This window comes from Bubalus bubalis, chromosome 18, assembly GCF_019923935.1.
Source record: "Bubalus bubalis isolate 160015118507 breed Murrah chromosome 18, NDDB_SH_1, whole genome shotgun sequence".
Classification (NCBI taxonomy): domain Eukaryota; kingdom Metazoa; phylum Chordata; class Mammalia; order Artiodactyla; family Bovidae; genus Bubalus; species Bubalus bubalis.
Window position 1 is genome coordinate 35,100,231 of NC_059174.1, and position 23,554 is coordinate 35,123,784.

Genomic DNA, 23,554 nt, shown 5'->3' on the forward strand with positions numbered 1-23,554 from the left:
GGCTTTCCCGTTCTGTTAGCCTGACACAGCAGGGGACAGACCCTGCTTCTAGGACTTCGCCAAGGTCTCGAATGCGCCGACTGTCCTCGAGAGAGCAGTTGCTAGGCGGGCTGACGGGGGTAGACAAAGGCTCAGTCGGCGAAGCGCGGGCTCCGCCCCTCAGGAGTGGGTCTGCAGCTACGGGTAACTCAGGCTTGAGGATCGTCGCGCAACCCAGGTCTTCTCCCGCTCCGCTCTTGATTAGCTGGAAGGCCAACCCAGTCCCCGCCCTCTGGAGACTCCGCCATCAAGGTTGGGGTGAAGAGATGAGGGTGTGACTGATAGCCACATAACCCTCTCGAGCGCTGTTGCTTTCCCAAAACTCAGCCAGCAGAAGTAACTCTGCAGCCGCCAATCACCGCACCCTTAACCCCAAGGCTCTTAGCGCCCCTTCCCCAGCTAGGGCTCCACCCAAGAAGGAAGGGGATCTCTGGTTGGCTGGTAGTGGGCCCCTCAATCTAATTAGAGGGCTATGGACCCCACACCTGGTACCGGGTGTGGAGGTGATGGAGTAGAGGCCAAACTACAACTCCCAAGAGGTAGCAGGACTACCCGACTCTCCATGATCACATGGCTTCCTTCTCCGGGAGAGGGAGTCACGCGGTAGGCCGGTTGAGAGGGCGGGGCCGTCGGGCTAGCCCGCGGCGCCAGTGGCCTATGGGCTGCCGGGTCAGACGGGCGCGCGGTAGGGGGCGGGGCCTGGCGCGCGTTACGGCGCGGGAGCGCGCCGGTGGCGGCGGCTGTTGGGGGGCGGGGAATATCGTCTAAGGCGACCGTGGCAGCTTGGGCACCGACGACTGCCAGTGGGGGCGGCTCGTGGTGCGGCTCGGCGCGCGGCCAGTTTTCGAGTTCGGAACGGAAAGCTCGGCGTCGCGGTCCCCGCCCGGAAAGTTTGCTCCGGAGCCGCGAACTCCTGGCCGGAGCGGCCCGGCATGAAGCGGCGCTGAGGAGCCGCCGCCTCCGCCGCAGCCGCCTGAGGAGGAGCCGCAGCACCCCGGGCCACGCCGATGACTACTGCAAACTGTGGCGCCCACGACGAGCTCGACTTTAAACTCGTCTTCGGCGAGGACGGGGCGCCGGCGCCGCCGCCCCCGGGCTCGCGGCCTGCAGGTGGGTGCCGGGCGGGGCGGGAATGGGGAGCGTCAGCTCTTCTCGCTCGCACGAGCTCGCCCCCTCCCTGGTCCCTTGGTCGTCCCGAGTCTGGTAACGTCGTGTGTGTGTGGGTGTGTGTGTGTGGTGAGTAAAGAGCGGATTTAAACCGCTGAGGAGGCGTGTGAGTCGCAACGACTTGGCAGTGGCTGCGGGCTTGGCTGGAAGCAAACTAGTGGGGACCTGGACTCCGGGGGTTTGGAGGCCGAGGGTCGGGGCCGCTGCCCAGGTGGCGTCTGGTTGTCGCTGCTTTGCCAGCGTGGTGTGAAGGAAATGTCCCTGTGAAGTGTAAGCAGGCTTGGTTTTTCATCTATTCTAAGTGTTAAAAACAATCTCCATTTGAAAGATGCGCATTCTGGAAGTGGAGGAGCTCTCTAAAATTCGTGCTCATGTCTATTTAAATATACTTCGCTAGGAGAGTAATGCTGTAGTGTTAAATTTCCACTTGTGCAAGTTAATGGCTCACATTTAATTAGAAGTGTAACTGTAACGGCACTTTTCTGAAAAATAGGTTTCTTTTCTTTTTTTTTTTTTGCAGCAGAGTGTTTCGGAACATTTTTAAAAGTGGGGTGCCTTGTCCGTAATTCTCCTAGAAAGTTCTGGAAGTCAGTTTTTATTTTCAGAAAAAGCTCACCTCGGAAGATGTTTTGAAGGAGATCCTGTATTGAGTTTAAAGGAGATCGTGAAAGGCTGGGCACCATAATGCTTGGAGGTCAGACCAATCAGGAAATAGAAACAGGATGGCTGGGGACTTGGAACTCTCCTGTGACCTGGTTTGGAATACTGTGGTTCATTAAGTTCAGTTTCCCTATTACTTATGCAAGCGAACCTCAAAAGGGAAATGGATAAGACTAATCCCCCTTTATTCTTTCCGGGTGTTAGGTGAATTACTTAATGTTCATACTGATGTTCAACAAACTGTTCTGTAGGCTTGCACTGAAAAACATATCAGAACATATTATATAAAGAATCTCTGCGAAGTATTTGTATTGTGTTATCAGTTCTCTTAGGTTTTTTTTTATGTTAGATGTCTTTTTCAATTCCATTGACATCGTTTGAGCACCTGTTATGCTCAGGATGGTGTTTGGTAGTGTTATGATGGGCGCAGAAAGAACTGAGAGGCCCCTCAAGGAACTTGGGAAATGGGATGGAGGCACATAACCCAAATAACTGTGCTACTAGGCTGACCGAATGGTGCAGCTTATGATAGAGGTAGAAACGGGAAAAGTGGCTTTTATGGAGAGGGTTGCATTGAATTGTACTTAGATTATTGGGGTTTAACAAAAAAAATACCTCGTTTGAATGAGTATTTTCATTATAGAGAAGATAAACAGTTAATGATGTCAGCAAACTTTTATTGGACACAGACTTGATTGAGAACATGGCATACCAAACAGATGATCCATAAGGATGTTAATCAAACATGTAATAAAGGAGAATCATCATGTAGTTGGAATTGTATGTACATCTCAAACATTAACATTTACAAGCTATGAAAACAGCTTTTTAAAGAATGATTTTTGCCATAAGTCCTCTAAAAAACATTTAGACATGGGTCAAAATCAAAATGGGTCTAGAAGTTAAGATTTGAAACTTGATTATAACTGGTTTTCCCAAAGTTAAACTTGAGCAGTTTTATTTCTGACAAAACGTCCCTTTTAAAGTAGTCTAGTAGCTATTTTTTTAAGTCTTAAAAACTTAAGGTAAAATACACATGACACAAACCATTTTTAATTGAATGATTCAGTGGCATTTAGTGCAGTCACAGCATTGTGCAACCACATCTATCTAGTTTCAAAACATTTTCATCACCCTAAAAGGAATCCCCAAACCCATTAAGCAGTTGCTTTTCTTTCTCCCTTGCCCCCTCCCAGTCCCTGGCAGCCCAGTCTCTAATCTGGGATCTATCTCTATGGATTTACCTAGTCTGGATATTTTATATAAATGGAATCATACGTATATGACCTTTAGTGTCTGGCTTCTTTCACTTAGTGCAGTGTTTTGTGGTTCATCCGCGCTATGGAACATAGCAGTATTTTGTTCCTTTTTATGACTGGATTATATTCTATCGTATATTTACTCCTATTTCTTTATCTATTCATCCATTGATGGACATGAGTTTTTTTCTACTTTTTGGCAGTTGTAAATAGTGCTGCTATGAACACCTACTAGCTAGTTTTTAAATTCTTTTGAAAATGATGTGTTAAATGTTCAAAATTAAGGTTTCAAAGTTACTTGTCCTATTAATTTTCATTAAAAAATATTTATTTATTTATTAGGCTGTGCTGTGTGTTAGTTGAGGCATATGGGATTCTAGCTCTCTAACTCAGGATTGAACTCAGGCCCCTGCATGGGGAGTGCAGTCTTCGTCACTGGAGCACCAGGGAAGTTCAAAATTTCATTTTGAAGTTCAAAGTTTCATTTTATTAAACATAATTAAGAGTGTGTAGTTTGAAGGACTAAGTGGATTAACTAACATCCTTTTAGGATGATAATATGCAGTAAGGTGGGCCATGAGAGTAAAATTGCTTACTAGAATTCAGATCAGTATTGGGTCGTGTCAGTGAGTTTGCTTGTGTCTGAGTTCTCTTCCTTAGTGAAGTGGAACATTCCACAAGGGCAGGGATAACATTGGTATCTTGTTTATAGATGCGTAGCACAGTGCCTTTAACATAGTAGGCACCCAGTATTTGTTCAGTTAATGAAAAAGTACCACTTAAGTTTTGAGTCAGTTGTTTTTTCTTTTTTGTGTGTGGTAAGGGAAGTTTATGAGACTTGTCTTAGTTCTTTGACTTTTATTGGTCAATACCATAAGACGGCAGATCTTGGTCATTTTGGGTTCCAGGTTTTCCTTCTCTCTAAAGGCTTGAGAGTACTTGTGTCATATCTAAATTTCCATACAGAAGATTTTAAAAAATATTTGGAGGTGGAGAGGATAGTGGATGGAGACTGAGGACAAGGCAAGAAGCTGAATTTAGTGAATATCCTAAGCATGCTTGTAAAATACAAATTAGATGATTTGACACTGGATAAAGTCAATACATTGTGACTGACTTAAGTTTATTACTTACCAAGGTATTTTGAGATTTTTTTCCATTAAAGAAAATTTAAGATTCTAGAGTCTTTAGCTTTTTTTTTTTTTTTTAAATATGAGGACAGGGTTAACTTTGACATTTTTCCAGTTAAAAGTGAATCAAAATACTATGTTCACATATCCTTTACTTAATACCTAGTTTGAAAATGAAGATATACCTCACGAGTAAATAGAGAATTTTAAATTGGTGTTTAATGTATTTTGCTAATATTATTTGCCATCATGAAGGGTAGCTTCTGGTGCTCTATTTTAGTGTATTGATATATATTAGTTAGATGTTGTAATAATCTTTATGTTTCAGATTTAAAGTTTCATTCTTAGGATTTGTTCGCTAGTAAACTTGGACTTTCTAGTCCCGGAGGAGAGTCACTGGGAGGAGGGTGTGCTGTAGGTGTGTTGTATTTTATCTGTTGTTCGTTTTTAAAAGGAGAGAAGTAGATGGAATATGTATTTTTGTTAGAAATTTACTTTATGATAAGTGTAGTTTTGTCAGATACCACTTTAATATGCAGCTTTTTCACACATAAAGTTGAGGGGAAATTTTTTTTTAATAAAAATTAAAAAATGAATTTGAGGAACTTTTTCTAGATCATTGTCCTAATCTTTAATCTGTAGTGTTTGACTTTGTTTAGTGCTTGGACATCTGAGTCATGTATTCTTTATAATTTACTGTCTTTTAGATAATTTCATTTTCTCACTTTTTGTTTTTATTAAAATTTGTACTCTGTTTTTGTTTCTCTTGTTTTAAATGAGATAATGTATTTAAAGGTCTTAGCACAGTCCTTGGTCCAGTGATACTCAGTAAGTGGTGGTAATTTTTTTTCAAAATGGTAAGATTTTTTAAAAAACACCTGAAAATTGATGATTGATTATTTTTTTATTTCCTCCTATTTTCTAGACCTTTTTTCTATGGTAAACTAAAATATTGAGAGAGAGATGAGAGATCCAGTCTTTTAAACCTTACTAAATGAGTTGGAATATTTGTCTTAAATATTTTTATTTTTTCCTTTTAATTCTATTCCTGTTTTCAATGTTACCTCCTTTCTCATATCTTACTAAATATGTGCACTGAAGGTCACTTGCTTTTAATTACATTTTTCTACTTACTTGAATTAGGTTGTCACTAACTCAGTATGGTGTGAAGGATGGTTGCTTTACTAACCATACTAAGTATAATTGGATATTTAAATCAGTATGAAAAAGGGAAGTTGCGTGTATGGTTTCCTGTAGAAATTAATGGTGTGTTTATACAGCACATTAGATACTATAAAGGAAGATTTGATTACTGCTGAACCTTACTTTCATACCATCGGTCAGCTTTTCCCTTAGACTTGAATGCAGTGAGAATACGTATTTGGTGATTGAGTCAATGATAAACGCTTCACCATTTCACTTGGAAAAATAATATTCTGTTTCCTTGACATTTTTCCTGATAGACATAGACAATACTCCTGAGGGTATTAGCAGAATTTTGTGATGGAGATTAGTGAATAACTGTGTTTTAGTGAGTATGGGGGAAAATTAAGGAAAACATTTTAGTTGTTTTGTTAAAACTTTATCATTGTAAGAGCATTGCTATACCTGTGCTTTCTTAGATTTTCCCGTTTGCTAATTGTTTTTGTTGTTGTTTATAGTTGCTCAGTTCAGTTCAGTCGCTCAGTTGTGTCCAACTCTTTGTGACCCCATGGACCGCAGCACGCCAGGCTTCCCTGTCCGTCACCAACTCCCGGAGTTTACCCAAACTCACATCCATTGAGTCGGTGATGACATCCAACCATCTCATCCTCTGTTGTCCACTTCTCCTGCCTTCAATCTTTCCCAGCATCAGGATCTTTTCCAATGAGTCAGCTCTTCACATCAGGTGGCCAAAGTATTGGAGTTTCAGCTTCAAATCAGTCCTTCCAATGAACACTCAGGACTGGTCTCCTTTAGGATGGACTGGTTAGATCACCTTGCAGTCCAAGGGACTCTCAAAAGTCTTTAGTTGCTCAGTTGTGTCCAACTCTTTTACTACCCCATGGACTGTAACCTGTCAGGTTCCTCTGTCAGTGGGATTTTGCCAGTACAGAAAGGTTATTTTGGCATATATTCTAAACTATTACCGGAGGTAATACTATAGTAATTTTATTAGATAATATAAAAATTAAAATTTGGGTATTGTGTATATTGCCAAGATACTGCGGGGAGGGTCTAGTAAGGCCTAAAACTTAAGTATTTAAGGGCATTTGAAATATTAAGATAAGTTGTAGAATTAACTTATTATTATGACTTGCCTTTGGTATCAACCAATGAACTTTGCCTAAAATTATTGTATGTATTTTTACTGAATTATATCCCAGACTTTGCTTTTGAGTCTTGCTCTGCGTTTATTTTTTCAATGAAGTTTGATCATGAAGACATTTTTGGTAAGAAAATGTGAAGTTCATTGTTCTTCAGAAAAAATGATAAATACTAATATATAAAATGAAAACATTTTAAGATAAGATAATGAGTTGTGTTACTGATTGTGACGTTTAATGTATCTTTTACTTTCCTTCTTAGTATGTGATTCAGTATGGTGATGTTTTATATTAAATAAGAGGTGGGATTGAGGAAGCCAGAATACATTGAAGTCAATTGCATTACTCCTAAGAGATAGGAAACCTGAGTTAGTTGAGCCTCATTTGATAGAAAGCAGTGGTTTGACTGCTCACAGCAGTAACATAAATAAGGAAGGTGTTGTCTAAAGCTGTTCTAGTGGGTCAGGGGAGTAGACATAGCAGACTTGGCAGTAAGCCTGGCTTCTAAAACAAAATCCAAGTCATCAAATTTGCCCAGGCATGCCATTTGAGGTTCAAGTAACAGTGGAATTTAAGAGGAGTGAATTTGTTCAGGGAGGCTTAGGAGAGTCACAAGCAGTAGCAAGCTTTTTTAACAGCCATAATTTTAGCTCATACATAGCGTGAGTCTGCATATATTTCAGTGTTTCTGGTAATGTTTATAAATTATATAGCATGAGTCTCACCTGTTTGCATGAATTCAGTGGACTTGAGAAGACAGGAACGATTGGATCTGTAAGATTTAAGCAGAATATTCTATGAATTGTCTATGAATTGATAGCTGAACTTTAGTTGTTGGGACAGTTCTAATTAACATATTGATATTCCTGTGTGTAAGGGAAGTGCGTCTTTATGAAAACCTGAAAATCTCAGGTACACTGGAAAAGTCACTCGACGGTTTCATTTTCTTACAAAATGTATAGTTTCTATTTATCTTATGTTTTAGAAGTGGGTGAGATTTTTAATGTTTTAAAATCTATTTTCAGTGTCTTAAAATTTTTATATTTCTTAATTTTGTATTAAATTTTTATCATCTTTGCGGTTTAATTTGAAAATAGGTAGGATTATGTGAGCTTTGAAATTATAACTTTTTTAATGTTGATTTATGTCACATGTAAAAATATTTCTAAAAACATTTTTACATCATCGGCCAGAACACTTTTATTGGACAGTTTGTGAGTCATACTTAAATGTAAATATTTTTCAGTATTAGTTTAAAATAAAAATATTTTTAAATTAAAAAAATAGCATTCAGGAAAAATATGACATTCAGAAATTGTTGAAGCTAGATGATGGATATATGGGAATTCATTATAATATTCTGTATTTTTATGTATGTTTTAAAATTTCCATAATAGAAAGTTTTAAAATGACAAAACTCTTCAAGGCTCTCTATTAGGATAAGAAGAATATTCACTTAAAAAGTAGCATTGTGAAGTTGATAGAATTTGCTGTGGCATGTACTTTTTTTGAAAACTGGTTTAACAAAAGCTAGTTGTGGTATGTCTGATTTCCAAAACCCATTTCTCTCTTTGGGTAGAATTAGCAGTGGGATGTTGGTGGTGTACATAAATAGGAAGGAAACTGATCTTGTGATGTGCTTTTGAGTAGGTATTTTTTAGTTTTTCTAAGTAGTTTTTCTAAAATATTTTCTAAGTAACTACATGGGATCAGAAAAAGTCACTTAATGTTTAATGATTTAATGGCTTGAAATTTAAAAGTTTTTTAATGTTTGAAAAGAAGTTTTAATGTTTGACCATGTTGCTTATATCCATCAGTCTAATACTTATTAAGTATTGTTAATCTCTTAAAGTTTTAAATTATGAAATGAAACTAGATAACTTGATCTTAATTTTAAGACTAGATTTTAAATCTTAGTGGGTAGTCTTTCCCTTCTCCAGGGGATCTTCCCAACCCAGGGATTGAACCCAGGTCTCCTGCATTGCAGGCGGATTCTTTACCATCTGAGCCACAAGGGAAGCCCTGTACGTAATTAGTAGGGATTAATTCACAAAAATAATGCACATATAAATTCTTTTGATTGTGTACCTTTCAGAGCAAAGAAGATTTGAAATTTATATCTTATGTTTTGCCATTTATGAATCATATTGAATTCTAAAGGAATATTAAGTTTTAACCTTGTCCTTTATATGAAGAAAGTCTTTGGGGAAAATATAGAAAGTTGTATTTAAATGTTACTTTTTAGGGACTTCCCTGGTAATCCAGTGGTTAAGAATCCACCTGCCAATGCAGGGGACACAGGTTCGATCCCTGGTCCAAGAAGATTCCACATGCCACGGGGCAACTAAGCCTGTGCACCACAACTACTGAAGCCCACGCGTGCTCTGCACACCATAGTGAAGACCCAGCGTAACGTAAATAAATAAATGAAATTATTTTTTAAAAGTTACTTTTTAATTTTTTATTGTTGTATAAGCATTTTAAGGAAACTTGATATTTCCTCTGCCAGCAACATTTCCTTATAGTTTTCACTTCCTTTCAGTAAAGGTTCAGTGAAGAATGACGTTCAGAAATTGTTGAAGTTACATGATAAATATATGGGGACTAATTATACTGTATTCACTACTTTATGTTTGAAAATTTCTATAATAGAGAGTTTCAAAACCTTTAGGCCATGATGCAGAGTAATAAATTTTGTTTTGAGCCAGCAAACAGATACTTGTTTAAACAGAGAAAACTGAGACAGAAGTGTCAATAAAGTAGCATTTACCTTTATTCTGGCATTACTTTCATATTTTCTTTTTCGTTAATTTTAAAATATTGTTGGTCATGTCTCACTAATAGATAACTACCTTCAGTTTGAAAAACTGAGCTCTAAAAGATGGTTTCATATTTCTGATTATATTAAAACTGGTAGGTCATTGACAAGTTATTATTATTCAAGCCATATTTCCTATGTCTGTAGTTCTTTAATACAATACAAAAAAATATTTTTTATTGTGGTTGTCATGGTTGTCAAGGGGGGAGAGGAGGGAAGAAGGGTGGACTGGGGATTTGGGGTTGGTAGATGCAAACTATTATATTTAGAATGGATAAACTACAAGGCTGTACTATATAACTATATCCAGTCTCCTGGGAACAATCATAATGGAAAAGAATATTTAAAAAAGAATGTATATGTATGTAACACTGAGTCATTTTGGTGTAAGATTGGCACAGCATTGTAAATCAGCTCTACTGATTTACATTATTTTTTTGTTGAATTAGCATATTGCTGTCTTTTTATTTTATATACAGCATATTGCTGTATTTTTATTGCTGAATTTTGCCACTTCCTGAAAATGAGTTATATCTCCCCCTTTCTCTCCGCTCTTTGTTCTAACTCAAGTCTTGGTCAGCTTCTATTTGGATTTATGTAGTTTTCTCTTCATATTTTATTCCCTAATTCAATTTTAAAAGTCACAGCTAAAATTATCTTTGATTCCTGCCCCCTTCTGTCTATAACCTGCCTCTAAACTGGTTTTCCTCATTGTGCTTTACCTTTTTTATATCCCTTACTCTATACATTAATATAACATTCTCTTTATTAATATTAATTTTATAAATTAATATCATCTCGTTTCAGGCCCAGTATGAAATCTTTCTTTCTACCCATTTGTCCAAACTGCCTCTGCCAGCCACATATTGTTTCATAGTCTCTTTTGTGAGACAGTTTAGAAACATTATTTTGAGGTAGTATTGAACTAGGTCTGGGTTCTAAATTCATATCCATTGCTAGTTGAGTGACACTGCCAAAAAGGACAGAATAATTTCAGGCTCATTTTATTGTTTCATTTTATAAGAGAGGAAACGTAGGTTCAAGTGGGCTTGTCCAGGGTCATTTAACTAGTTAGTTACAAAACAGAGGCCCGGGATCTCTGGCTCCTAGTTTTTGTTTTTCTTTAGTAAATTGCTTAATTTCTACTTGAAAATCCTGAACTTTTTTTGCCTAGCCTGTAATTTTCATCATTTTTGTAGCTTCTGTTTTTTTGTATGTGGTGTTAAGTAAATACTTAACCCAACATTATTGAGTACTATTATATGCGAGTTATTTTTATATATATTATTTCTAAGTCTTATGATAACCTGAAGAGGTAGATACTATTTCCATTTTACCTGAGGAAGCATAAATGAAGGTAGATTTGACCTTCTAGAAAGTAGAAGGGTTGGGATTTGAACCCTGGTTTTCTGACTTGGGCTCTTTCTGGTATTTCCCTTGCCTCTCTACCCCAGAAAGAGTTCAAGTACAGAAATAGTTTTCCCTTTGGTAAAACCAAGACTCATGATGAGCACATGGAATCAAACGTACCTGAGGCAGAGTTACCTGTGTTCCTGTGACTAGACTTTCTGCTTTGGGCTCAGAGTGGCCACTTGAGGAATGCCTCTTACTCCTGCCTGCCCTAGACATTTTTAAATGGTAGCTGTAGTACAGCCAGACCAATAAAGGGTACCACGCAGCTAACCATGCTCAGCCAAAATTTGGCTCTTTTGGATTTCTTTCCTTCCTTATGGATCTGGAGGTTGAGAAGTCGTACTTTCTAGGTTTTAAGTAGTGAGGATTTCGTCTTTCTCTTTGGTAATTCTCTCCCAAGTTGTCCTAATTAGGGTCTGGCTTGTGGCCTTTGCAGGCCAATTATGCACCTCTTAAAATTTAAAGCACTTTTAGATTTGTCATGAAAATTATCCTAAACCTAAATTAGACAAAAGTTCAAAATTTTAAAAATGCTAAATTAGTAGTTAAGATAGTTTTTTTTTTTTTTTTTTTAATTTAAACATTTTGCTTTCAAATGTTTCAACAGATACATAAGTACTACTTATTTCTTTGGTTGAATTTAGAACTGAAGTGAAACTGCTCTACCTTCTATAGCCACTAGTGCTGACACACATTTTTGCCTTGATGTTTTGATCAGTGTGCCATCTGCTACTTAATCTTATCTCCCAAGATCAGTACTGCCTTTGGGCTTCTCTTTGTCTACTACCTATTTCTTTTTACATACACTCTTATGACTCTAACCGGAACTCTCCTTTCAGAGCAAAAGCAAGAAGGTTCTTTTGTTATGTTACCTGGTACATGTTGACTGATCATTGTTTTGAAACTTGCTTTGACTTTTTATCATCTGATCACTGTTTAAAGGAAATAGTAGTGCTTTTTATTTTCTAGTTTAAACATATGCAAAATAGGTATGTTTGGGGTTGACATTTGGTGAGGGAGGGGGAAGAGACACAAACACTGACCTCACATGCTTCTTTTTAAGCATGAGGACGGATTTTTCCAGAAGCCTAAAGCAAATATAACCTCTCATTTCATTGACCAAAATTGGGTTACATTCCCTTTCCTAAATTAGTAACTAGTAAAGACAAATGGAATTATTCTTAGCCAACCAGGCCCATCCCTTGGCCTGAGGAGGTGATTGGCTTTCCCTGAAGTACAAGGCTGCACAGGAGAAGAGTGGATACATGGCAGAAAACCTGTTAGGAGGAAACGGATGCTGGGGGCAGGAGATTTGAGATCCTCCAAAATAACCCTCTGTTTTTTCTATCCACAGTATGCTAGCAGTTGAGGATCTTTAAAATGTAGATGAGACTTTTCCTTTGCAATTACTTTTACTGGCACCTGAGTTTCTTGCTTTGTTAAAGTTCTTCTGGTAGACAGGGGAGCCTATATAAGTGCAGGGAAAGAGGATGAAGTATGGCTAGTAGGTTTCTAGTGGGCTTGGTATCTGGTGGATGGCATATATGAGGCACCAAATCATGTTCCTTGTATGGTACAAATGGAATCAGATGGTCTTGCAGACATACAGAAACATAAGGAAAGAACCTTCTAGTTAAACCAATCCCAGTTTAAAAAATTTTTTATTTATTTTTTAATTGAAGGATAATTGCTTTACAAAATTTTGTTGTTTTCTGTCAAACATCAGCATGAATCAGCTATAGATGTATGTCCCCTCCCTCTTGAGCCTCCCTTCCCATCCCACCTCTTTAGGTTGATACAGAGCCCCTGTTTGAGTTCCCTGAGACATACAGCAAATTCCCATTGGCTATCTATTTTACATATGATAAGTGTAAACTTTGATGTTATTCTCTCCATACATCTCCATACCTCTCCTCTTCTCATGTCTATAAGTCTGTTCTCTATGTCTGTTTCTCCATTGCTGCCTTGCAAATAAATTCATCAGAACCATCTTTCTAAACCAATCCCAATTTTTAAAAATAGACATAGTAAAGTATTTTTTACATGCTTTATGTATTTACCTGATCTATCTGTGTAGATATCTATCTAACTGTCTGTCTATCTTTTGGTCTTGCCTTGTGACTTGCAGGATCTTAGTTCCCTGACCAGGGATTGAACCTTGGCCCTTGGCAGTGAAAGTGCAGAGTCCTAACCACTGGAGCCCAAGGGAATTCTTCATAAATGCTTTTAAAAGTATTTTATTTCATCCTTTTTCTTTAAAGCTAGTCTAAAAATAACTAACACTTGTTAAAAGATAAAACAGAAGGATATGCATGGGGAAGAGAAAGTAGAAACCAGACAGGGATGTTGTATAAGATCTCAGAGTAACTGAGTGGGAAGGGACCTCTAGATCATTAGCTGAGTGAATATACTAAAATGTTCAGTCTTTTAATATAGCTTACTGTGTCAATATTATTACATATGAATATGATTCAGTTTATTGGAGTGGATGTGTACTAAATACAGCAGTAATACAGGTATAGAGAAGGCCCTCTGAGAGCATAAATGACAGTTTAACTTGGAGAGGTCACAGAAGTTAAAGTTGAGCTGAATCCAATAGGATTATTTGCCTAGATAGGGTAGGAAGTACATTTCAGGCCCACTTCCAAAAACACAAGTTAGTGTGGTCCTTTCTTGTTGGAAGATGAGGCTGTAGTATCCAGATGTGGCTGGAAAAGGAGAGCCTGTTGTGCTGTATTAAGGAGCTGGATTTTAGACTGAAGACAGGGAGCTGTCAAAGAATTCCAAGCTGGACAAGAATGTCAGATTTATGACTTAGATCTCTCTGCTACCCTGCAGATAATGGACTGAATAAGGCAGGAATGGAGGCAAAAGCAGTGTTGTGTCTGAGAAATGATAATGGGCAGAGGTGTAGAGATGGCAAGTTGGGAATGACGCTGAGATAGATTTAGGGGAAAGCAATCAAAAGGACCTGGTATCAGCTGAATAAAGAGAGGAAAGAGACTAGGATTATTTCTTTTTTTCTAATTTGGGTCAATTGTGATAGGAGAAGCAGATTTAGAAGTAGGAAGGGGGAAAGTGATTTATTTTAATAAAATATACCAGGCACTGTGAAAAGTCTGGGAGGCTTATATACTGTTTTATCAAAGAGTGGAAAAATATGGAGAAGAGACTAGACAAAGTAAAAAGGGGGTTTGGACTTTTGGTGGGTTTTACATTATGGGAAGGTGACTAGGAAATGTATTATAAATGTTGTTTTTGTAAGATTTGTTGTGCAGTTAAGAGTAGTTCTCTTCATGGTATGGGAGAGGGGAACACCTTTACAAAGGGAAATTTATGCCCAGCTTTTGGGCAGAAAGGGAGAGAGAGGATAGAGAGGTTTTCCTGTTTGCTATTTTTCAGTTGACTTCAGCTCAAATAATCCTTATGCCAAAGTAGCATATTTTGGGATAGCATATTCTGATCTCCTTCAATAATAAACTATTTATTTGAATTGTGCTATTTGATATGTTTTGACACATGTGTACCTATGAAAATTTCATCACATTAAAGATGGTGAACATATCCATCACCTCCGAAAATTTCCTTGTATGCTTTGTCATCATTCCCACACCTTCACCTTTCCCCTTTTCCCAGACAGCCACTGAAATCACTATAGAAAACATATAAATGGAATCATGAAGTATATAGTTTTGGTTTGTTGTTGTTGTTCTAGTTTCTTTCATTTGTCATTGTTATTTTGAGATTCATCCCTGTTAGTGAGCATATCAGTAGGTCATTCTTACTGGAGAATAGTTTCCATTCTGTGCATATCCCACAATTTGTTTATCTATTCACCTCTTGACAGACTTTTGGATTGTTGTGGCTTACAAATAAAACTTATGAACATTATGTATAAGTCTTCGTGTGGGCACTTATTTCCTTTACCCTTAAATCTGTGGTTGGTCATATCGTAGGTGTAAGTTTAACTTTTTGAGAAACTGATAAACTGTTTTCCAAACTGGATGTATCATTTCACAAACCTTACTAGCAGTGGAAATGTACATTTCCACATTTTCACCAATGTCTGAATTGTAGTTTTAGTTCTAACAGGTGCACAGTAGTATTTCCTTGTCTTTTTATATTTCCCTAATGACTAAATGCTGTTGAACATCTTTTTATGTGCTTTTTCGCCATCTGTATGTCTTTTTTGGTGAAGTGTCATTTAAATCGTTTGCATATTTAAAAAAGCTTTTTATTTCAAAATAATTGTAGATTCACAGAGTGTTGCAAAAAATAGAGGGAGTTTCTGAGTATCCTTTACTCAGTTTCTTCTAATGATAAACTCTTGCAAAACTATAGTATAATATCAAGACCAGGAAAATGACATTGCTGCAATCCACCAGACTTATTCACTTGTTCCCATTTTTACACTTGTTCCCATTTTTACGCACACTGTCTGTGTGTCTATGTGTGTAGAAAATGTTACATAAATTGAGTCATACAGTGTTTAACCTTTTGAGCCATTCTGATGTGTGTGTAATGACATCTTATTGTGGTTTTAATTGATAGTCCTCTAAAGGACTACACTATTAAGCATCTTTTTAAATCATCCATGTATAATTTTTTGGTCAAGTGTCTGTTCAAGTCTTTGCATCCTTTAAATTGTTTTTTATTGTTGAGTTTTGAGAAGTCTTTTTTTAAACACAAGTCTTTATCAGATGTATGCTTTACAAGAGTTTCTCCTAATCTATGGCTTGTCTTTTCATTAACTGTCCTTTGCAGAGGTTTTTAGTTTTGATGACATTTGTTCCTTTATGGATTATGCTTTTGATATTATAGCTGAGAAATTGTGCCTAACCTATATAACAAAAAAGAAGCAGACCTCATAGAGAAGAAACTAGTAGTTAACAGTGGAGAGAGGGAAAGGAAGAGGGGCACTAGAAGGGTAGAGCATTGAGAGGTAAAAAATATTAGATAGAAAATAAGCTACAATTATATATTGTACAACATGGGGAATATAGGCTTCCCTCGTGGCTCAGAGGTTAAAGCGTCTGCCTCCAATGTGGGAGACCTGGGTTTGATCCCTGGGTCGGGAAGATCCTCTGGAGAAGGAAATGGTAACCCACTCCAGTATTCTTGCCTGGAGAATCACATGGACAGAGAAGCCTGGTAGGCTACAGTCCACGGGGTCTCAAAGAGTCGGACACGACTGAGTGACATCACTTCACTTTTAAAAGAAATAAATTGCAAGGAAAAAAAGAAATCTTTGCCTAACTCGAGTTCACAAAGATTCTCTCCAAGGTTTTCTTTTGGAAGTTTTATAGTTGGGGTATCGTATTTAGTTCTGTGATCTATTTTGATCTATCTATTAATTTTTTGTGCATGTGGTGTGAGGTATGGACCGAAGCTCACTGTTTTTACATATGGATGTCCAGTTCTTCCAGCCCTATTTCTTGATAAAGCTATCCTTTTCCCCACTGCATTGCCTTTGAACTTTTTTGAAAACTCAATTGACCATATATGTATGAGCTTATTTTTGGACTCTGTTCTGTGTTAAGCTGTGTGTCTGTCCTTTACCATTATTATACTGTCATTTCTGTACCTTTATAATACTCTTGAAATCAGATAGTGTCATTTTTTCCAAATTTGTTCTTTTCCAGATTGTTTTGGCTATTCTAAACCTTCTACCTATCCGTATAAATTTTAGAATCTGCTTGCCATCTTCTACAAAAATGCCTAGTAAAATTTTAACTAGGATTGTGTTGAATCTATAGACCAGTTTCAGGAGAACAAATATCAGGATTGAGTCTTTAAATCCAGAAATGTATCTCTTCATATATTTTATTAAATATCTTTTTATTTTATTATATTGCTATTATTTAATTTCAACAATAGTTTGGAGTTTCTTGTGTTCAAGTCTTATACATTTTTTGTCTGATTTATCCTTATGTAGTTAATATTTTTTGATGTTATTGTAAGTGTTGTTATGAATATTCATATACAGAGTTTGTGTAAGACCTTTATTTTCATTTCTCTTGGGCATATACCTGAGAGTGGAATTGCTGGATCATAGATTAATTCTATGTTTAACCTTTTGAGGAATACCAAACTATTTTTAAAAGAGCTGCACCATTTTATATTCCTGTTAGCAGTGTATGAGAGTTCCAGTTTCTCTACATCCTTGCTAATACTTGTTATTTTTCCATTGTGTTTTCTCAATGTGCTTTTGATTTTCACTTCTTTAATTACTAATTATGTTGAGCATCTTTTCATGTGTTTACTGGCTATTTTTACATCTTCTTTGCTGAAATGTGTATTCAAGTCCTAAATATATTTCCATTTTTAAATAGGGTTGTTTGTTTACTTGTTGTTGAGTCTTAAGAATTCTTTATATATTCTGGATACTTTTTGAGATTATATCATGTGCTTGTAAAACAGTACATTCTTTTTGCATTGTATGCATTCCATCCTGGAATTCCCCAAACTCCTTGTTGATTTTTTAAAATTTGCATAGGTTAAAGTTTCATTCTTTGTGATGTACAGTTCTTTGGGTTTTGGCAAATGCATAGAGTTATTTATTCCTTACCTGAATACCATAAAAAACAGATGCGTTATTTTAAAAATTCACCCACTCCTTCTTTCCTTTGTGTCTGGTTTCATTCACTTTGCAAAAAGCATTTAAGATTCATTCATGTCATTGTATGAAGAAATATCTAGTTCCTTTTTATCACTGTAAAGTATTCCATTGTATGGATGTGTCACAGTTAATCTACTTACCTGTTGAAAGATGTTTCGGTTCTTCTTGATATTTGGCAGTTATGAATAAATCTTCTGTAAAGAGTCACATACAGGATTTTGTGTGACCGTAAGTTTTTAATTCACTTGGTCTTCTCTTAAAGTCATGTTTCGGTTTCATTAATTTTTCTCTATTCTCTGCTTTCATCTTCATCATTGCTTTTCAAACAGAATTTTAAGAAAGAGGAGTGGTTGATGTATCTGTTTCTTCAAGGAGATCAACACAGGTGCAGTGAATGGATGAGACTGGAAGCCAGATGATGCTAAAGAGTGAAGTGCTGACAGTGACAGTACATTATTCTTTTTAAAAACTTAGTTTCTGGAGCAAAGTCTTTCAGCTTTGGCATTACTGACATTTTGGACTAGATAATTCTTTGTTTTAAAGGGGGCTGAGGAAATTCCCTGGTGGTCCAGTGTTTGGTACTTATGCTTCCGTTGCAGGGGGCCCGGGTTTGATCCCTGGTTGGGGAACTAACATCCCATGAGTTGCATGGTGCAGCCAAAAAAATAAGTAGAGGTGCTGAGTTGTGTATTGTAAGTTCTTTAGTAGCATCTTTGGTCCCTGTATGCCAGTTGTAGCCCTCTAGTTGTGACAATCAAAAATGCTTCTAGACATTATCAAATGTTCCAGGAGGGCAGAATTGCTCATCATGAGAAGCTATAGTTTTAGAGGAAGGAGGAGAGAGAAGACCCTAAAGAAGAACTCATATCAAGGAAGCTTTTGTTTTTTTAAATTACTTATTTATTATTTATATTTAGCTGTGCTGGGTCTTCATTGCTGCTCCAGCTTTTCTCTAGTTGTGCAGAGTGGGGGCTACTCTCTAGTTGCATCGCACAGGTGTCTCATTATGGTGGCTTCTCTTGTTGTGGAGCGCGGGCTCTAGGGCACGCAGTTTTCAATAATTGCAGCGCATGCTCTCAGTAGTTGTGGTTTCTGGAGTTTAGAGCACAGGCTTAGTAGTTGTGTCTCAAGGGGTTAGTTGCTCCTCGGCATGTGGGATCCTCCTGGACCAGGGATCAAACCTGTGTCTGCTACATTAGCAGGAGGATTCTTTACCACTGGCCATCAGGGAAGCCCTTAGGGAAGCTTTTTAAAGAAAGTAAGAGATTGAGGGAAGTAGCGAGTAAGAAAAAGAGAGAAGGGGAAGGTTGAAGTTATAAAAGAGAAGATAGCTGATGGAACTTGGGTATGGAATTTAGATCAGAGGTGGGGAGAGTTGGTTTATATCTAAGACAAGGCACTTTTTATGAGGAAGGAAATGAAAAGATGATCGTAGAATTTGTATAGATATATATTTTTTTGAGGGTGATATGGAAGATCCTCGCTTTCTGCTACCTTTGTCAAGTAGGGTCAAGATCCCTTGCTAAATGAGGTGTCACTGTGGAGAAGATGACTGAAGAGATGAGAGGTTTGGGATATGGTAAATAAGGGAGGAAGCTGAGCAGGAAAAACTGATGAAGATAAGACAGCTAGTAAGTGGTAGATTTGACTTTAAGGCAGTGTTCTCCGTTGCAGTTTTCTCCTTTAAGTCCCCCATTTAGGCTTTTTTAAAATTAATTAGTTTTTGGCTCTGCTGGATCTTCATTGCTGCACTCCGGTTTTCTCTGGCTTAGGTGAGTGGGCTTCTCATTGCAATGGCTTCTTCTTGTTGCAGAGCACCAGCTCTAGGGCATGCAGGCTTCAGTAGTTGCAGCTGTAGAGCCGTGGGCTGAGTAGTTGTGGTAATGGGCCTAGTTACTCCATGGCATGTGACATCCTCTCGGACCAGGGATTAAACCCGTTGTCCCCTGTATTAGTAGGCAGACTCTTAACCACTGGACCACCAGGGAAGCCCTGTGGTCATTACTGTTCTATGTACTTCAGTTCAGTTCAGTCACTCAGTCATGTCCGACTCTCTGCAACCCCATGGACCGCGGTATGCCAGGCTTCCTTGTCCATCACCAGCTCCTGGTGCTTACTCAAACTCATGTCTATTGAGTTGGTGATGCCATCCAACCTTCTCATCCTCTGTTGTCCCCTTCTCCTCCCGCCTTCAATCTTTCCCAGCATCAGGGTCTTTTCCAGTGAGTCAGTTCTTCGCATCAGGTGGCCAAAGTATTGGAGTTTCAGCTTCAGCTTCGGTCCTTCCGATGAATATTCAGGACTGATTTCCTTTAGGATGGACTGGTTGGATCTCCTTAGTGTTCAAGGGACTCTCAGGAGTCTTCTCCAACACCATAGTTCAAAAGGATCAATTCTTCGGCGCTCAGCTTTCTTTATGGTCCAACTCTCACATCCATACGTGACTACTGGAAAAACCAAAGCTTTGACTAGACAGACCTTTGTTGGCAAAGTAACGTCTCTGCTTTTTAATATGCTGTCTAGATTGGTCGTAGCTTACTTTCCAAGGAGCAAGCGTCTTTTAATTTCATGGCTGCAGTCACCATCTACAGTGATTTTGGAGCCTGAAAAAATAAAGTCTGTCACTGTTTCCACTGTTTCCCCATCTATTTGCCATGAAGTGATGGGACCCAATGCCATGATCTTTGTTTTCTGATTGTTGAGTTTTAAGCCAGCTTTTTCACTCTCCTCTTTCACTTTCATCAAGAGGCTCTTTAGTTCTTCTCTTTCTGCCAAAAGTGTGGTGTTATCTGCATATCTGAGGTTATTGATATTTCTCCTGGCAATCTTGATTCCAGCTTGTGCTTCATCCAGTCAGCGTTTCTCATGATGTCCTCTGCATATAAGTTAAATAAGCAGGGTGACAATATACAGCCTTGACGTACTCCTTTCCTGATATGGAGCAGTCCATTGTTCCATGTCCAGTTCTAACTGTTGCTTCCTGACCTGCATACAGATTTCTCAAGAGGCAGGTCAGGTGGTCTGGTATTCCCATCTCTTGAAGAATTTTCCACAGTTTGTTGTGATCCACACAGTCAAAGGCTTTGGCATAGTCAATAAAGCAGGAGTAGATGTTTTTCTGGAACTCTCTGGCTTTTTCGATGATACCAGCGGATGTTGGCAGTTTGATCTCTGGTTCCTTTGCCTTTTCTAAATCCAGCTTGAACATCTGGAATTTCATGGTTCAAGTACTGTTCTGTGTACTTAAACTAATTCATTCCTAAGGTCTCCTCCAGGTGCCTGAATCTCTTCTCAACACTTTCAGACACATTAGTTGGTCTATCAATTTTATTTTCTTGAAAATTTCTCTCTTAGAGCCTTCTAAATTTCTCAAACCTGGACTGGTTGTGCAGCTTAGGCAGTTGTACGTCTGTCATTCTGAGATCTCTCTTCTCCATCGTCTTAAGGAGTTCCTTTCCCTTTTATTGCATCATCTGTTTCTTGGCTATATATCATATATTCTCCTTTTGCTTGGTTACTTCACAGTCATTTTGGTGGAGTATTTACTCCAGGACCATATGAGAGGTAATGGGAGGTAAATATTCAAGAGCTTACATATGGGTTGGCCAGAAAGTTTGTTTGGGTTTTTCTGTATGATGTTATGGAACTTTCTGGCCAACTCAATGTTTTAAAATGTCTATATTCTCTCCTCACACTTCATTATTCCTGGTTTTAGATATCTAGATTAAATATAATTTTTTCTCAAGTTTTTGAAGGTATAGCTCTCCATTTTTCTTCTAGCTTCCAGAACTGCTTTTGAGAAGTCTGATGACATTCTGATTTCTATGTTCTTTATGTATAACCTGTTTCTCGCCTTCCATTTTTAGAGTTTTTCCTCTTAGTTTTTTGTATTCCGAAATTTAGTGATGATGTGTATCAGTCAGGATCTGTTTTTCACCCATTGTGCTGGACTCTTCAGTGATCCTTTATTCCTCTTCATTTTTCTATTCTCTTCTTCTGGAACTTAAAAAAGTTTTAGCTGGAACTCCTGGACCAATTCTGATATTCTCTCCCATTTCCTGTTTGTCTTTTTGCTGAACTTTTTGGGTGAATTTCTTCAACTTGATCTTTCAGTTTTTCTTTGAGCCTTTCATTTGTTACTTTTAATTTCTAGGGGCTCTTTCTTTTATCTTTTTAAGTAACCATATGTTCTTGTTTTGGGGTTGCAATGTCTTCTTTTTTCTCCGAGGTTGTTGAGATGAGTTTTATTGTTGAGATTTCCATCTTACTGCATAGTCTTTTCCTTCCATATTTCTTTTCTTCTCTACTTGCCTCTGTCTTTAATGTTGAAGCTTTTCTTGGATCTTTGATGATCTTTGGCTATTTGCTTATTTTTTTTTAATGGGGCACCAAAATCTTAATGGCAGTTCCATGATCACAAGTGGCACTTGGTAACTGCAGGCCTCATTATAGGGTTTTTGCTAGGTCAGCTGTGTGCTCAGTGTGTTGCTTGCAGAGTATAAGTCCATTGTACTATGACAAGGGAAGAAAAAGTCCTGGGGGTTTCAATATACACGTTTTTAGAGAGACGTTTTAGTTCCTCACTCTGTTTTCGGTTACTGGCTCTCAGTTATCTTGTTTTACTTCTTCAGAAAATCTCTAGCCTTCTGCCTAGAGGGACAGTCGTCCAGTAGTGCAGAGTTAGAAGGTATGTGAAATTGGGGAGGTGATTAGTGACTCACTAAATAAGTAAACTTGGTGTCAATCTTGTTTTCAACTTTGCCTTCCTGTCTACTTCCAAAAGTACCTGGTAGTGTATTGCCTGAGTGTTTGGATTTCTTTATTGGAAATAAGTTTTCTTTTCCCTGTTGTTGGCTCAAGATTTAGCTTTTTCAGGTGCTAAATCAGTTACCATGTGTCCTACATTCCAGCTTCTAAAAGTTTTGTTGGCATGGTTTCATGTCCTGTTTTGTTGTTGTTTTTCTTGTGAGTTTACACCCTTAAAAAAACCCTTTTACTATCCTTTAACGGAGTTTCAGTAAGGAATGGGTGAATGTGTGTTTTCAGTTCTCTGTGTGCGAGTTCTTTCGATTTGATTTTGTTTTTTTATTGAGGTAAATTTATAAATTTATAACACAATTAAATATTTTGAAGATTACAGTTAAGTGGTGTTTGGTGTATTCACAGTGTTGTGCAACTATCAGTTCTGTAGTTTCAAAACTTTTTCATCACCTCTTGAAAACACCCCATACCATTAAGTAATCACTCCCCATTTCCTCTCCTCCCCAAACCTCAGTAACCTGTAATCTGCTTCTGCGTATTCTGAAACTATCATATAAAAGGCATCATACAATATGTGACCTTTTCAGTCTGGCTTTTTTTCCTTGGTGTGTTTCTCAGGTTCATCCAGGTTGCAGCATCTGTTAATATTTTGCCTCTTTTTATGGTTGAATAGTATTCCATTGTATGTATACACCATAATTTGCTGCCCTATTCATTCACTGATCCAGTTAGTTGTTCCATGTCCAGTTCTAACTGTTGCTTCTTGACCCACATACAGGTTTCTCAGGAGACCAGTAAGGTGACCTGGTATTCCCATCTCCTTAAGAATTTTCCACAGTTTGTTGTGATCCACACTGTCAAAGGCTTTACTATAGTCAATGAAGCAGAAGTAGATGTTTTTCTGGAATTCCCTTGCTTTCTCCATGATCCAATGAATGTTGGCAGCTTTTTTCATGACAGTGGGAAAGATTGAAGGCAAAAGGAGAAAGGGGTGGCAGAGGATGAGATGGTTAGCCTCATCTACTCAGTGGACATGAATTTGAGCAAACTCTGGGAGATAGTGGAGGACAGAGGAGCCTGGTGTGCTGCAGTCCATGGGGGTCGAGAAGAGTCAAACACAACTTAGCGACTGTTATGAGTAATGTTGCTATAAATATTTGTGTATAAGCTTCTTTCAAGACATATGTTTGTGTTCTCTAGGGTATATACCTAGAGATAGAATTGTTGGATCCTGTGGTAATTTTATGTTTACTTTTTTTGAAGCAATCTGAATGTCAGATTGTTTTCCATAGCCTCTGCACCATTTTACTTGGCCACCATTAATGTATAATGATTCCTATTTTTCCACATCCTCACCAATACAACACTTATTATTTTCTAGG

At 37.9% G+C, this 23,554-nt stretch overlaps 1 protein-coding gene across 2 annotated transcripts in view; it reads left to right on the plus strand.

Annotated features, from left to right (window-relative positions):
- Positions 1–743: 743 nt before the first annotated feature.
- NFATC3 (nuclear factor of activated T cells 3) overlaps positions 744–23,554 on the plus strand; it is a 93,897-nt gene continuing 71,086 nt past the window's right edge. The window contains exon 1 of one of the 2 annotated variants that reach the window (XM_006040982.4): positions 744–1,149. In XM_006040982.4, coding sequence (XP_006041044.1) covers positions 1,047–1,149 — 103 coding nt within the window. In that variant the 5' untranslated portion in view covers positions 744–1,046. The remainder of the gene's footprint in view (positions 1,150–23,554) is intronic. The other variant, XM_006040981.4, reaches the window with a different exon arrangement.